This window comes from Oryctolagus cuniculus, chromosome 5, assembly GCF_964237555.1.
Source record: "Oryctolagus cuniculus chromosome 5, mOryCun1.1, whole genome shotgun sequence".
NCBI classification, from domain to species: domain Eukaryota; kingdom Metazoa; phylum Chordata; class Mammalia; order Lagomorpha; family Leporidae; genus Oryctolagus; species Oryctolagus cuniculus.
The window spans coordinates 23,960,929-23,978,418 of NC_091436.1; the positions used below are offsets into that span (position 1 = coordinate 23,960,929).

General features: G+C 36.0%; 1 protein-coding gene across 1 annotated transcript in view; it reads right to left on the reverse strand.

Annotated features, from left to right (window-relative positions):
* Positions 1-17,490, reverse strand: part of UTRN (utrophin) — a gene marked incomplete in the record, with an annotated part of 519,651 nt that overhangs the window by 265,525 nt on the left and 236,636 nt on the right. Inside the window, 1 exon segment of the mRNA XM_070073468.1 lies at positions 14,327-14,516. Coding sequence (XP_069929569.1) covers positions 14,327-14,516 — 190 coding nt within the window.

Consider the following 17,490-nt stretch of genomic DNA (forward strand, 5'->3'; position numbering starts at 1 on the left):
ACAAAAAAACAATAAATGTTGGCAAGGATGGGGGAAAAAAATCCCCCAGTACAATATTGGTGGGAATATAAACCAGTACAACCATTATGGAAGACAGTATGGAGATTCTTCAGAAATCTGAAAATAGAACGACCATATGACCCAGCCACCACACTCTTGGAAATTCACCCAAATATAATGGGAAATTAGCTTATTACCCCCATGTTTATTGCAGCTTCATTCACAATAGCTAAGACATGGAAGCAACCCAGATGTCTATCAACTGATGATTGGATTTAAAAATGTGCTAAATGTGAATTATGGAATACTGCTCAGCCATAAAACAGAATGAAATCCTGTCTTTTGCAACAAAATGGATGCAACTGGAAATCATTATGCTAAGTGAAATAATCCAGTTTCAAAAAGACAAATACCATATGTTTTTTTCTGATATGTGGCAGTTAATAGAAAATAAAAAAAAGTACAGAAATTAAACAGACATCATGTGATATGATTATTGTTCTTAGCCCTTGTTTGTTTTCCTATGGAACTGTGGTATTCCTATTTTTTTATTGATTTTTATGGTTAGTAGTGAATTAAACCTGTGATTATAGAGTGGATTGAAATTATGTCTTTGAAAAATTAAAGAAAAAAAAGGAAAGAAAGAGGGAGGAGAGTTCAAATTTATTGTCTTTATATTAACAACAATTTTTAAAAACTTTACAATGCAAAAAAATTAAAATAACATTCAAAATGATTCCAAAAACAAAGGAGAATGAAAACATATGATATTTGTCTTTTTGGATCTGGCTTATTTCACTAAGCATAATGGTCTCCAGTTGCATTCATTTTGTTGCAAAGATTATATAGCCAGAAGTTGAATATCAAAATAGCTATAAAAAGAGCACGTTTAATTGTCTTTAAACTTCTAGTAGAAACAAAAAAATGCAGGTGGAGCCGGCATTGTGGGTAAAGCCATCGCTTGCAGTGCCAGCATCCCATATGGACACTGGTTCAAGTCCCAGCTGCTCCACTTCCAATCTAGCTCTCTGCTGTGGCCTGGGAAAGCATTAGAGGATGGCCCAAGTCCTTGGGCCCCAGTACACACATGGGAGATCCCAAAGAAACTCCTGGCTCCTGGCTTCAGATCAGCACAGCTCCAGGCATTGCGGCCAACTGGGGAGTGAACCATCAGATGAAAAACCTCTCTCTCTCTCTCCTCTCTCTGTGTAACTCTAACTTTCAAAAAAATAAATAAATCTATAAAAAAAAAAAACAGGTGCCCATCAAAGTGTCAAAAATAAAATAAAATGTGTTGTACAATGTGAATTAATGCTAGTTTCTGTGTGGGTGCAAACTGTTGAAATCTTTACTTAATATATACCAAATTGATCTTCCATATATAAAGAGAATTGAAAATGAATCTTGATGTGAATGGAAGGGGAGAGGGAGTGGGAGAGGGGAGGGTTGCAGGTGGGAGGGAAGATATGGGGGGGGAAAGCCACTGTAATCCAAAAGCTGTACTGCAGCAGCCATTGGGGGGTGAACCAACGGCAAAGGAAGACCTTTCTCTCTGTCTCTCTCTCTCTCTCACTGTCCACTCTGCCTGTCAATAAAATAAAATAAAATAAAATAGCATAAGTGATCCATTTTCTGATCTATACAATGAAATAGTTGAATCAGATGGTTTCTGGTATCTCATGCTCCAGGATTCCATAACTCATATTATGAGGAGAGTAAAAGTTAAACTTCTTCAAACAATAAAATGCACATGGAAATAATAGAATGAAGCAACATCAACTATCAAGGTAATGTGGTATCTCTTCCCTTCCCTTGTATATTGCGCAGCTCATTTTAGCCCAATACAATTCCTACAACTATCTAAGTTGAACGCAGAGAGACAATAGATCTATAATCAGAAAACATTGCTTAGTATAAGTTTTAGCAAGTTTCTTAATCTACTTGTTTACAAAAACTATTTTTCCAGTTAACAGGAAAAATCACTTCTTTCCTACCTCTTAAGTCTAAATAATAATATAATCACATTAATACTATACTTACTAATGATGTGATATATAAGAAAACACACTGTAAACTCTAAAACACCAAAAATGTAAGATCTTATCAGTGGTAACAAGACATTTTCCGATAATGAAAGCTTATAGTTTTTATTGCTGTAGTCAATGATTTTTCTCTCAATTCTCTTACAACAAAAGCAAATAATTATCTATTGTAAAAACAGATTAACACCTTGTTCCATCTGATATTTTTCCAAAACCTTTTTTAAACTTTATCAAGCCATACTTTAAGATTACTTGATTATTTATTAAGCATTTAAAGGAATTATCTGCTTTCAGAAGTGAGTTTTGTTATAAATTGATCTTTTTGAGCTCTATAGAACTGAACAAACTAGAGAAAAAAAAATGAAATAAACCCTTGGATGCACTTCGTATCCTTTCCAATTCCAGTTATTTGGACTCATCACTTTGCCCAGAAATGAATGAAGTTTGTGAAACTGAGAAAGCTACCATAGCATAAAATTCTCCATATTCTTCTATCTCTATTGTAGGAACTCTAATAAATTGCTTATTTTAGAGAGTTAAAAATAAACTACCAAATATACCAAGAGATACCGGCCATGCTTACAATCAAGAGTAGGCGAAAGCAGATAATATCTGTACATTTAGAATCTAGCAATGCACAAAGTCTGGGAGACAGCATTTAAATTTAATAATTTTTCTGTATAGGAAAACACAAATCAGTCTTTTCATCACAATAATTAAGTAATAGTATAAAATTAAAGAATATCTCTCATCTATATCCATATTACCATTCCAACTCTTTCAGGAGGGTTTCCTGTGTGTTCTTGATTCAAACTCATATCAGACTTTTAGACTTGTACAAATAACAGTATCTCAGCTGTTAAAGACTATTTAGAAAGCAATCTTACAGATAGGGATTAATTATTTCTTAATTATGTGTCAAAGTATTAAAGCAGATCTAATATATTGTATTAGCTAAGTCATTCATAGCATAAGTTTTTTGACTAACAAAATCTTAATTAGATACTTATTAAAAATAATTTTGTTATGCACATTCACTTGGGGAGCTATGACAAAAAAAATGCTGCCACTTTGGGAAGCCACAGAAAATTATCTGACAGTGACAGATTTCTCAAACTGACTCCATTTCACTTTTATCTATAATTACAGAAGCAATCAGCTCTGGTGTCCCTACAGCTCTGATAAAACACACTTAAGTCATCAATGGAATGGGTTATATGAGGGCAAATCCTTCTATTTATGCCATTTTTCTCCCGTAAATCTTACCTTTAACAAATTTTCTGAACTAACCAGTCTAAGAGTTTCTCATGAAACCAAGAAATGAGAATCCTTCATGTGATCAAGTAGGAATTCTACTTCCAGGTTATAGGGTCATGCCTGACCTTTTCTGTGGTTCAACAAGTATGTCTGTGATCTGGTTATTGAAGACTATGAGAGTTGACAATAAAATATGTATATCCCCACTCTGAGATCATGACAAAGTAAAGTTTCATCACCCTAGAACACTTAAGAATTTAATTATTCAAGGACTCACCAAAAAAGAAAAAAAGGTGAGGGAATGTGTTTGGCTATAAAAAATAATTGAACTATTAGAAAGCATGGTTCAGTGTCTTCTTATAAAAACACATATCCAAACTTAACTTCCACTAAAGAAGCTTTAGCTACATATGTAAAAGAAAAACGGCATGTGAACTGACTTCATGTGAAAATCTATTGAGACTGATGTAGTTACCCTTTGGCACTACAAGTTTTCAAAAGGTTCTACACATGCAAACACACAGACACACAGACACACACACACACACTCTTTTCTATGCATATGCATATATCACCAGTCAACCCTGACTTGATACATGGAATTTTCTGGTCTCTCAATTTTCACAAAGTAGTCAGAGGCAGCTGCTCTGATATTTTACAAAACACAATTTTTAAGTGTGACTTTGAGATCAGCACCTTACTGAAAGCAGAAGGTCACTAAAATGCTAAACCAAGACTACCCAGAGTTTTATCATACGGATAAGATGGTGGTCACCAAAAGGGAGTGTATGTATACCACACAGAGAGAAAAAGAGAAGCAATTTAAGGTACTAGAAGACATAAAAAAGAACAAAACTTGCACTCTACTAACATTTAATACATGATGTTACCCCATTTTAACATGAATATATACCAATACATAGCTAGCTGTATATTTAAAATATTTTTCCTGGTAGCATTACATGATCAAAGGTTTGGAGACAATTAAGATCCATGAATTAACATAATTTACATTTATATGTAGGCAAATTGAAGTTATATTAGTCAAATTAGAATTTTTTAAATGCTTAAGTCATGAAGTATTCCATGTACAACACTGTTTGTATGAAAATTATTCTCATTTCTTTATAATGTTTCATACCCAAACCTAATTTACAAGAAACTGCATTTACCATGTCCTCAATTATTAAATATTTTATAAAAATTGGCACAGAGAAAAAAATGAGGAATTACACAATTACTTTCTGATTCAACATAAATTCAATTACTTTTTAATCCAAAGACATTAAGATATAAAACACCCCAAAATGATCAAATAGTGAAAACAAATTAAATTCAATGACTTTTCAAAATCATTTAACTCAGTTTTTCTTTTCTTGTGCCCTATTAAAAGAAAAAAATATTGTATAGTCATAATATTTTAATCAAAACCAAATCAAAAAAATTCACATCTAGAGTTGGGTGATTTTAGGTCATTAGGGCAAATTCAATGCTGCTAATTATATCTCCAAGTAAGTGGCCCTTTATTTCAGTTTTCTGCCCAAATTTTACTGGATATATAACCAGGAAGAAATATTTTAAAGTCAAAATACACAAGGAAATGCACAAATAAGGGAAAATAAATTTTTAACTCTAAGAGTTGTGAGTTGCTGAAATGTCTCTTGTCATTCCTACCCCTCTTTGAAACATTCAAGAGAGGCCACAAATAAGAATAATCTAAATCAATTTCCAGTGGTATAGTATAAACTGCTTTCTGACAAACAGGAGAAGTATGCAGACAGCCAAAAAAGATCAAGTGCCACTGAGCAAAAATTCTGATTCAAATACTTAAATACCATATAATACATAAAAAGGAGATCATAAAAACAACTTTAAATGAGTACAAAAATATTAACAGATGCTAGATTTCAAAAATGCCAATATGAACTTAAAATTCTCAAGTTTTCTTATTATTAACATTTTTCCTCATTCATTTCAGTCTGTAAAAATATATACAATAGACTGCCTTTATATTTTATATTTTCTATGCTATACACAGCATTTCCTTTCTAAAAAACTAAATTTAGAGCATTTAAGAAGGTATGGAGAAGATAAAATCATGACAGCACTTACAGTTTAGGGAGAAAAGAATATATAGTATCTTAAAGCAAATAAATACCAAAATTATTTAAACATTATGAAACACACAGACTGTTGATAATTAAAATGCAGTTATTTTCAGTTAGTATAGATATCTATGTCAATACTTGAAAGGGCAACCATAAATTAATATGTAATTCCACAACTAAAACTTTAACTTATATGAGTTAACACAGTTCAACAGTTAAGATCAGTCTTCAAAATGTAGTCAGGCGAATAAAATGTATCTGTTACTAGCTCATTTGTTTTATGGTAATTGCACCACTTTCTCATCTAGATTCCCAGTCCTGTAGCCAAAATTTCATATATCACTGCCTTATATTGACACCTGCTGGAAACTTCTGGAATTGTATATGTATCATTTCATTATCAGGGCAGTTGTTAATTTTACATACGTGAAAAAAACATGTAGAAGATAACATGCCTACAGTAAGTAATATAAATTCTGCCCACCCCACAAAAAAAAAAAAAAACATTTACTCTAAACATGTGCATTTTAATAGCATTTTTGGTAAATTATATATCTCAAGAACTCTTCCCAAAGAGTTCTTTCGTTGGGAATTAATTTACCCAATGACTTCAGTAACTTAACTTGTGCTTAATTCAGGGCATAATTACGAAAATAATTAGCAACTTTCTCCAGTAAGTGACTTTTGCTGCAGATGTCAGACTAATTTAATATCTTGGTCACATGACTCTAAAAAATCTTGTTTAATGAAAGTATATATATATAGATCAGAAAAATAACCTAGACATTTTTGAAACATGTTCTACATAGTCACTCTGTTAGTAAAAAACAAATAAATAAATAGCATATACTTATGAATGAGCTTTTCTCATCCATTATCAAAACCTGCCTTTTCATGAAAACCATAAATTTTGGACCAGAATAAACATATTCTTTGTGGGAGAAGAAAACATGACATACTGAAATAATTAGGTTTACAACTGAGTTATTTAACTTGCATTAAGTTTTGCTTAGTTTCTGATGCAAACGGGAAGACTTCTAAGTATTTCTATAAAGAATACTTCACTACCTTAATCTATCTTAAATTTTTTTTCTTAAAGTTTCCAAACACAACTACATCTAATGGCCAAACTGTAAGTAACATTAAAACATGATAGAGCTAAAAAAATACTGGTTTTTCTCCCTTATCTTCTGCCATGTAAACACAGCCTCCATAACTAAACATCCCATTTTTTAATATCACTGGAAAAATAACATTGTCTTAAAGGCAGTTTTTCCAATCATTACAAATAAGTTTTGGCAGTTAAGAGACCAATAAGATACATTCTCGGGACTGGTACTAAGAATATGACAGAAAGAAAGGAAGAATATGTATGCTGTGGTGAAAATTGTTACAACATTCCTGTTACAATTCCCTCTTTCTATATGGGGTCATCTAGTTGTTTACAAAAGTAATGAGTTTGTATGAGCATCACTTGAATAAAATAAAACTATGATAAAAATGTAATAGCCAACTTTAAAAACAACATAGCCGCTGATGCAATGGTTTCTGTTTAGGAATACGTAGTATTAAAAATTTGCAACTGTCAAACAGGTTGCCTGTAGAAACTACTTAATCCACCTGTCCAAATACAATTAACTTCCTCAAACTCAACTACAATACCTGGAGATTAGAAAACACAGGGGATATTTTGTCTTGGGTTTAAGTCTGATAGTTTTTCAAATGTCTGTGCTTTATATTTTTCATTAAAAAACAATTACCCATAAAAAGACGGACAATTTTTAAGTGATCTACTGAAAGATTACTTTAAGCTCTGCTTTTAATTCCATCAAAATTCATGTAAAATTAATGTGCATTCAATATTAAGACACCATAAAGTACCACAAAGGTAACAGGTCTTAATGAATGTAGTTTTGCCATGTTTTCTCCTAACAGTTCGATTCACTAGCCCATCTCAGAAGACAAGGCTGTGTCAAATGCAAAACAAAGTATGTGCTGAAACAGTACTTCTTTCAGATTCTCAGCAAAATTTAATTAGACAGGTCCCTTTAGCAGCTCCCAGGACAGATCACTAAGGAAGTGAATCTTTCCTTGACAAGAACCTGGCAGATGTGTTTTCAGACCCCAAGAAAGAGTAGAATTGTCAAACACCCGAGATCCTCATTTTCAATCACTCAGTTACCTTACAGAGCTTCTGATACCGAGGAGAAGAAACTGCCATCCTTTGTAAACGATGTAACAAAACCACAACTTTCTGCAGAGACGTTCTCACCACAGCCATCATTTTAAGTTTACCACACTTCTGGAGACACCTCAGAATTTGCATTATAAATGAAGAGCAACGATCATTTCCTCCCGGTCACTGGACAATGATTTGCCAGTTCTCTGAGCATGCTCGTTCCAGGAATGCATTTGAAAGATACAGGGGCTCAGGTTCAAGGGAAAAAGGAGGCTGCTATTCCTTCAACTTCTTCTCAATTTCAAAAACCCAGACAAACGCCACTCAGAAAAGCCCCCCAGCAGATGCTCACGGCCAGGACTAGCTCAGCCCAGCATGGCCAGAAATGAAGCAAGTTGTCGAGCAGCCAAGCGCTGCCTGCTGCCGGAGAGGCACGCTCGGTAGCTAAAGAGGATATTAAGTGAAACATTAAAGCTGCAGATACAAAGCAGACATCCCCTGGGAACAGAGATTCAACACATCGCCACCACGGTGCGTGTCTGGGAGCTGGTTTCTATTAAGAGACAGAGTGGCATTCACCCTCTCACTCTGAAGAGGGATGCATTCACTGCCCAAAGAAACGCAGCCCGATGTGCCCTGTGGCATGGGTGAAGAATGCACCCTCTTATAAATCTCCAGAAGAGCAGAGGGGTACCTGATTCTTAGGACAGCAGCCCATACATTAAGTGCCAAGAAACCACCTCCAGACAGATCTCAGCAGAACCTCACTGAAAATACAAGAACAAAATAAAATATACTTGCAGTGGGTGTGTGGCTTGACCTAAGATACCCTAAATGCAGAGCCATCCAATGGGCTCTCCTGTGTCTGCCTCGGAGGAAAGTCGTTATTAATCAAATAGGCTGGGAGTCATCTAATGAAACAGCAAAGTTAATAGCAATAAGTGTGTAATGGACTACTTACTAAACATTCCAAATTACCGCATTTCTCTTAGACAGCATCTTCATGATCTCATTTGATTTGCCATAACGCTGCTTTAATTTTATGAACAGGAAATACAGGACCATAATTACATCATATGAAGAGCAAGTACAGAATTTTTGGTTTTTATGGGTATGTATACATTCTTGAGACACATTTGCTACTGCAGCTTGAATATTATTACAAATATCAATTGGGGGACAAAGTGATGTTAGGAGGTGAAGAGCACAACCTAGAATGATTAAATGACAGGGCAAAAGGACATAGCCCAAAATAGAACCCAGATGTCTCTCATTATCAGTGTCCTGCTCAAACTAATAACCTGGCTAAGGCTGCAGTTTCACCTCTCCCTGATGTTGTCTTGATTCCTTAAGAGAAATGTAGAGATGTCAAGTGTTTGTTTCTGTTCTTTTCCTTCATTTGCCTCTCAGTCCTTCATGTTAACATGTATACAAGTCCTATACTGAGACTCAGAGAATTGTTTATCAAGAAGTGTTTATGTACTTCTGCTTGTGTCTTTTATTTTCTATGCAAGTCTACGCTGAACAATCTATACTGCCTCCCTCTGGTGAAGCTCCAAATATCAACCGATCTGTGTACAGCTGGATGCAGAGGCCACAGTTAGTTAATACAGTTTAAAATATAAATAAAGCAAATAGATACAAACAAATCAGTGATTGCTTAGGAGACTGGGCAGCTAAAGGACGAAGGGTGCCTGTCTGAAGTGACGAAAGGTTCCAACTTGCTTGTGGTGGTCACTGCACGACTGAATACACTAAAACCAATGGAACTGTAAAATGCACGTGGTAGACTGTATAGCACATGAGCTACATGCCAAAAAAATCATTGTCAACATAGGAAGAAGCTATAGGTCATGTATCCACTTCTGAACAAGCTTCATACCAGAAGCATTTTAGATTATGGGTGGGGAGGGATTTTTCAATATAATATTTGCACATACATAATGAGATACCTTGGGGAAGGGACCCAAGTCATAACATGCTTCCTACACCTCACACACACAGCCTGTATATGGTAGTTTTGTTTATGTTGCACATGAAACATAGTGTGGAATTTTCCACGTTCAGCACCTTGTCAACACTCAGAAATTTTGGATTTGGAAACATTTCAGATTGCATATTTCTGGATTAGGAATGTTCAACTTGTATAATTCCTGTGTCAAAAATAGGAGGTGAAGTTCCCACAAGATAGAGATTAAACCCCTCCTCAGCTACAACCACACACAGTGCCGTGTATGGAGCACGGTACAGGAAGACCTGAAATAATCTACAAAGTCTGAATTTATGGACCCAAAGAATGGAAATTAGACTAAAAGTGAACACAGGAAATAGAAATATAATAATCCTGAAACATAAATTGTGAGAAAGCAGAGCCAGACACCTATTATCATACCACACCCACTTCCCCCAAAAATCCACAGGGTCTTGGGATCATACCCAGGAAAGAATCAGAATATCTCAACTGATACTGCTTAAATGTAAACTTTACATTGAAAATTGTATTTAAAACAATAAAATCTAGAATATGGACATGAAAATTGATAATAAATTCATTAAAATTAAAAAGCTTCCTGGGAGTCAAAAGTAAACACAAGAAAAAAATATTCTGCATCTTTGATCAAATTTTCTCCTCTGATACAAATTCACAGTGACAACTGGGTACCCAATATTTCCACTTAGGTGTTACTCAAAGGTTTCCTTTCAATGTAGTCAAAATAAATTTACCATACCCTCACATGCCTGCTATAATTTACACCCCTGTCCTAACAATTTCTGTCCTTGCCTGCTTCAAATTCATCCCTCAGAATGCCATCAGCTAGATTCCTTTAAAGCAAAAATCCCACTGCATTATTCTATTGCTTGGAATCCTTTATCACTTCCCCCACTGCCATCAGGTTACCATACACAATACTCAGCATGTCATACAAGACCCTCCATAACCTGCCCTGCTCTGCTTTCAAGGGCTTCTCTCTCCCGCAGGATCATCTCTGCTGAGGAATAAAACTTAAGAGCCTTGCAGTAAGAGTAATGGAGCTTCAATACATAGACACAAATAGCCACCACCCATAACAGAAATGGCATGTATTATAGTATACTCCAGAAATAAATCTTCATTGTCCATTGTCCTCCCAAACTATCCTTTACCAAAAGGTATCCAAGATTCACATTCAGCTGAATACAAGAATAAACATCTTCATCTCCGTGAAATGCTCCCACGGCTCTGCCTCTGGTTGTCACAAGATATGAAGCAGGTATGAATAGTGGGCGTGTCATCTGAGCAGCTATACATACACCACTCGTGCAGGGTGCACAAACATGCCCTGGTCCTTATCCTACCACACTGTTAGACAATTTATTTGATGGCTTCAGATGCTTCTGTACATTCGTGGTCTTCAATAAACACATTTTCATCACCAAACAAGTTTCCTTTTTAAGTATCTGTTCATTCATACCAACTGAGAGCATTTAATACATCAGCCCACCAGAAAATTAAAATTCTCCCATTTCAGATATACTCACCAAAAGGTACTAAATCTCTAACAATAATCTACTCACAATCTTCTAAAAATAAAGCAATAGGTTATGTTTTTTTGTTTTGTTTTTGACAGGCAGAGTGGACAGTGAGAGAGAGAGAGACAGAGAGAAAGGTCTTCCTTTGCCGTTGGTTCACCCTCCAATGGCCACCGCGGCTGGCACGCTGTGGCCGGCGCACCATGCTGATCCGATGGCAGGAGCCAGGTACTTATCCTGGTCTCCCATGGGGTGCAGGGCCCAAGCACTTGGGCCATCCTCCACTGCACTCCCTGGCCACAGCAGAGAGCTAGCCTGGAAGAGGGGCAACTGGGACAGAATCTGGCGCCCCGACTGGGACTTAGACCCGGTGTGCCGGCGCCGCAAGGCGGAGGATTAGCCTAGTGAGCCACAGTGCCGGCTGGTTATGTTTTAAATAAAATAGAATGTTTTAAAATTAAGAACAAGTCAAGGGGGTGGCAATGTGGTGCAGCGGGTTAATGCCCTGGCCTGAAGTGCCAGCATCCCATATGGCACCAGTTCAAGACCCAGCTGCTCTACTTTCAATCCAGGGCTCTGCTATGGCCTGGGAAAGCAGTAGAATATGGCTCAAGGCCTTAGGCCCCTGCACCTATGTAGGAGACCCAGAAGAAGCTCCTGGCTCCTGGCTTCAGATGGGTGCAGCTCTGGCCATTGCAGCCAATTGGGGAGTGAACCATTGGATAGAAGGCCTCTCTCTCTCTCTCTCTCTTTCTGCCTTTACTCTCTCTGTGTAACTCTGACTTTCAAATAAATCTTAAAACAAAAAAAGAAGAACAAGTCAAGGAGAAAGGGAGTTGCACAGATGTTTGGTATAGCAGGTAAGATGCTGCTTGGGATACCTACAACCCATATTGGAGTGCAGGGTTAGAATCCTAGCTCCATTCTCCATTGCAGCTGGTTGCAAATGTGCACCCTGGAAGGCAGGTGATAACTCATGCCCTTGGGTCCCTGCCACATTATGTGGGAGACCAAGGTTGAATTCCAGGCTCCTGGCTTCAGTCTGGCCCAGCATTTGGGGAGAACCAGTAGATGGGAGATTTAGATTTCTGTGTCTTTCTTTCTGTCCCTTCTGTCACTTTCTGTTCCTCTCCCCCCACTTCAAATAAGTCAGACGTCTTTAAAAAGTGAACAAGGGAGTGAAAATGATGTAAATTACCATAATATGAAGCATCCTAAGTGTAAACAATGTACAATTTATTATTAGCTAAAAAAGAGATTTTTACTAGGCTCTTAGTTAATGCCCTCTTTAATGTTTTCAATGAGCCAAAATAGACTATTTTAGCAACACTAAATTATTTGAGAAGCAGAGATTACACATGTTATAATGTATTTTGGGATTTCAGTAAACAGTCTCTCTTCCCTGATGCTGTCTGCCATCCATAATCCCATGCTTTGTTATTTTCATTTAGAAAGATTTGAAACATTTCTATTTACATTTACCTCTTGCACAGTTTGAATATTCATTAAATATTGAGCAGCGCTTGGCTCCAGTAAGAATATGTCCTGAGAAAAAGGTTGGCACAAAACTTCACCACACTCTCCAACAAGCTTGAATTTGCTGGAGCTCATTACAAGATTCATTTCAAGCCTCCTCCGCTCACTGTCTATAACCTGTTACCTACTCAACTGCACAGTCTAGATGTTGTTGAACTTAACACTTGTAATACAAAAATTACATATCAATGAGTATTTATAGGTCAGGCCTAAAGTTGTGCAAGTCATAAAAACTCACATTCTGTCTAGCACCTACCCACATCAATAGCCCTCTGTAACCCCCGAAACTCAAGATGACTGATAAATATTTTATCAATTAACATTTATGTTGACCTCACAATACTCCAGAGGGAGAGACAGAAGAATACATTTACTTGTCAACTGCTTGGTCATACTCATTGCCAAGTCTCAAATATATTGTACAATAAATAGAAAATAAGAAGCAATGGAAGAAAACAGGGATTTTCATTAAACTTAAAAACTCAACGATAAAATACCATAAAAGTCTTTATGCATAGAACAAGTTATAAATAATCCTACTCCAAAAGGTCTATTTTAGTTATTTTGTAAACTTTCAAGAAAATAATTTCAAACTTAGAGAAAAATTGTAAGAACCAGAGTAGTTAAAAGTAAGCTTTTATAGATTTTTATCAGATCCACCTATTTGTCGACATTTTACAAAACAATCTTTTTGATGTTTCAAGGAAAAACACTTGCTAAGAATAGACTGAAAAAATTGAGTTCATAGTAGTGAATTCAGGGTCTCAGGATAGCAGTCAAAGTTTACTTAGGAGTTTCACACAGAGCACAGGGGAGGCAATAATATGGAATAACATAATCACTAGCATTGGAACATCATGTGATCAATTGGGATAGAAGATTTGCATCAAATGACAATGGAATGAGTGTTCCCAAGCATCTCATGAACTCTGACTGTCAAACTGATGTGAGAATGACATGGAATCAAGAAGTAACAAGATGTAAAAACCATGGTAGATATGGAGACTTCTCCATCAAAATACAAGGTTTGAATTAAGTTCTAAGTGAGAGGCCTACATGAGTTTGAAAAATAGGTCAATCAGAAAAATTAGGAGGGTCAAGAGCACTGAAGCCATAGTACTTAGCAGCAGAAAAAAATTTTCAGATTTACTTCCTAAGATTCCATTTTTTTAATGAAAGATTTTATATTTCCACATTTCATATAGAAGAAAAATCTAAACTGCAGACTGCATATGCAATCACAGTTATAGTGCCAAAAACATAAAAGTAACACCTTCAAGCTTAATATTTCAGGTTGCATACTAAATCACAAAGCTTTTCCTTCTTTGGTATCAAGTATTTATAATAGATGGGGAAAGAAACAACTTCATATTAAGGGAAAATGCCCTTATAATTTAGGATTCAATAAAGCTAACTATGAAGGCCTTAAAATGTCAGAAGCCAGACGAGCTATGAGCGTCTATTCTAAACAGTTATTACTTCCATAAAATGAGATGGGATTATTTTATTCTAATATTCAGTAAAAGCATATCACAGATCTTATTTCTTGAAACCAACTATTCATAAAGGAGAATTGCTTTCCTAACAGAATAAGGTGACAACTTCACCTTCAGGTAATAACCAGCATGCCTGTCCACACACAGAGAAGAACACAGCGCAAAGAGAAATCCTGGGTGCGTCTCTCAGGTCCTTACCTGCATCTGCTGTTTGAGCTCTGCGGCCAGGATATTGTCCTGAAGAGCATTCTCTCGCTGAGAGGCATCCGCAAGCACGTTCACCGTGGCTTCTGCCTCTTGGATCCACTTTAAGAAGTTCTCCAAGTCTCGGCGAGAGGCCTGTACTGTCCTCAGATCAGCCTCCAAGGCACTCTGTCTGTCAGCAATACTGAAAGCGACAACATGACAAGCACGGCTCTATTACTTAGAGTGTGACACTGCACATCGTGCAAATCCTAAATAAAAAATTAACAGACAGCCTCAAAGGAACTTTTATTTATTTAGGTCACCACATGGAACTGGTATCTCTTTATATGTGTGCCTTGAATGTGTCATAATGAAGAAGCTATGTGAACTGTGAGAAGAGTAAGAGAGAAACACACACACACAGAAATATCAACAAAATACCAATATCACAAAGTAATTATGACTGCATATTACATTTTCTAATTGTATTGTTATTCCCCTGTATGTTCTACATTAATACCTTAGCATTATGCCTGATACTCAAAAGAACATCAAAAAGAACTCAAAAGGACATCACATTAATCAGTGACTAAAAGAATCCTAAGAAAAATTAAAATCTGAAGAAATATTTAAGAGAAAAGGAAAATAAATTAAAAGGCCAACTTTTCATACTTTTAAGTAATTGCTTTTTTAATCTGATGATCAAGCTTTTAAAACTGCATCATTAATCTGTATCACCATTGGAATGCAGAACTATCATGAATTGCAGGAGTTAAAAGATACACACACCTGTAAGCTTCAACTTTAAAATGCTAGCTACCTCAGAACTCCATCACAAAAAAAAAAAAAAAAAAAAAAACTCAATTTGAAAAATAGATTCCGGGGCTGCCACTGTGTAGCAGGTAAAGATACCACCTGCCACTGCCATGCTGGCATCACATATGGGAGCCAATTCGAGACCCAGCTTGCTCCACTTCTGATCCAGCTCCCTGCTAACACACCTGAGAAGCAGTGGAGGATGGCCCAAGTACTGTTAAGAAACTAGAGTAACTGAGATTCTCATACACTACAAGTAACAGTATAAAACAGTACAGATGTTTTGAAAAGCAGATAGTAGTTTGTTAGAAACATAACTGTGCATACGATATCATCTAGCAATCCCAACCCTAGCTATTTACCCAGGACAGATGAAAACATATATCCACACAAAATTTGTATACAAATGTTTATGGAAGCTACATTTGTAATGGTCAAGCAGTGGAAGCATTACAAATATCAGCCAGTTTGTCCATAAAGTAAGATACATGCCTACAACATAATACTACTCAGCAATAACAATAAACAAACTATTAATACCTGCAACAATTTGGATGGCTCATCCAATGCCTTTTGCTAAGTGAAAGGCTCCAGAGACTGAGGACTACATACTATGATCCAATTATAGACATTCTGGAATGTCATCAAAGTCACACCACTATTCACTTGCTAAAAACATCCCAGCAATGTTTCACTACTACAGAAGAAATTCAAATGCCCTCATCAAGAATTGAATGTCTTCCATTACCCATCATAATTTTACTCTTCCAAATTTATCCCTGAGATTTTTTTTTCTCCAGTACCCTATTCAGGTCAAACTTGCTGTGCTCCATTTCCCTTTATAATATTCTTAATTCTATGGCCAGGTAAAAATTTTACATCCATATAAAAATGTCATCCAATCTCCACATTTAAAAAAACAAAAAACCTGCCAACCCTATAAGTTTTAAGGACCAACTCTTCCAGAACATTCTATCCAAATTAGGTTTCCTTGCTCTGAGTTCATTAAAGGTCAGTATTCCTCATTATACAGAAATTAATCACATGTATTCTGAAAAAGCCCTGGGATTATGATCTCAATTTACTCTTTACTTTTAATTTAACCATATCATATTAATTTCTTCTTTGTCAACCTAGTCTAAAAAGTCACTGTGGACGAAATTATTTTTTATAATTCCATAAACCTCAGTGTTCTTTTTACTGTTATAATAGATACTTAAATTATAATGACATCCATCTATAATATGCCTTTAAAATTAGCTCCCATACCCCATTTTTAAGAAGCTCCTGGGAAATATCCTCCAAAAAATTCAGTTGGTGAACCAAGCAGATGGAAGATGCACTATGTGAGAAGCATGAAAAAAGGAGATCCAGTACAGGAACAAGCCGAGGGGTCCCACGCCATTGGGGAGAGATGACAGGAAAGAGGGAGCTAAACCAAAGTGGAGCAGATAAATATAAACACAGAGTGCTCTATATCCTTGTTTTAAGTCGGCAAAGCTGACAAAGGATACATTCAGACAAAATGAGTAAATAACCCAAAAGATGAAAACAAGCAAAAGATCCATCAGATCCTAGAACTAAAGATCACAAACTAGGAGAAAAGCGAAGAAAATACCTAGTAGGATGGCTACAAAGCAGCCCAGATAGCATGTCTCCAGAAGAGATGTCTCCAAGAAAAAAATATTAGAAGTGATTGATTAATATGATTGACTTTGTGGAAAATTACACTGCCAGGCCCTCAGAAAATGTGGGAAGAATTAGCAATCAATTCAAGGAAAACAAGGCAATTATTAATTTCTGGTGAAACAGAGGAAATGAGATTATTAGAACATGCTGTAGTGTTTGGCTATTAATAATGTTGGGCAGGTATAATGATGTTCACATTGACTTTCCAAAAGCTTGGAGAACAATAGCATTAGAATGCTATTTCCGATGTATTTATCAAAATAGGATATCAGTAGACAATGCATAATATGGATGAATTGAAAGATAACAGCATGCTAATTTTATTTAGAATGTATAAATGTACAAATGAGAAAAGAGAAATTTAAAATGTCATAGGAAGAGAGACTGCAAATAGAACAACTATATTCTGTTATAAAGGTTTCAGTGCCTTTTAATATTTTTTGGAATCTCATGCATATATTTCTTTAGTTTTTAGAATTTAGAACTTTCCCATCAGAATTTGAGTGGTTCTTGGGAGTGGTATTATGTCCTCCCACAAACATTATCTGCATTAAAAAAAAAAAAGATTTATTTATTTGAAAGGCAGAGTTACAGACAGAGAGAGACAGAGACAGAGAGAGTTCTTCCCCATCACCTGGTTCACTCCCCAAATGACTGCAAATAAAGCAAGG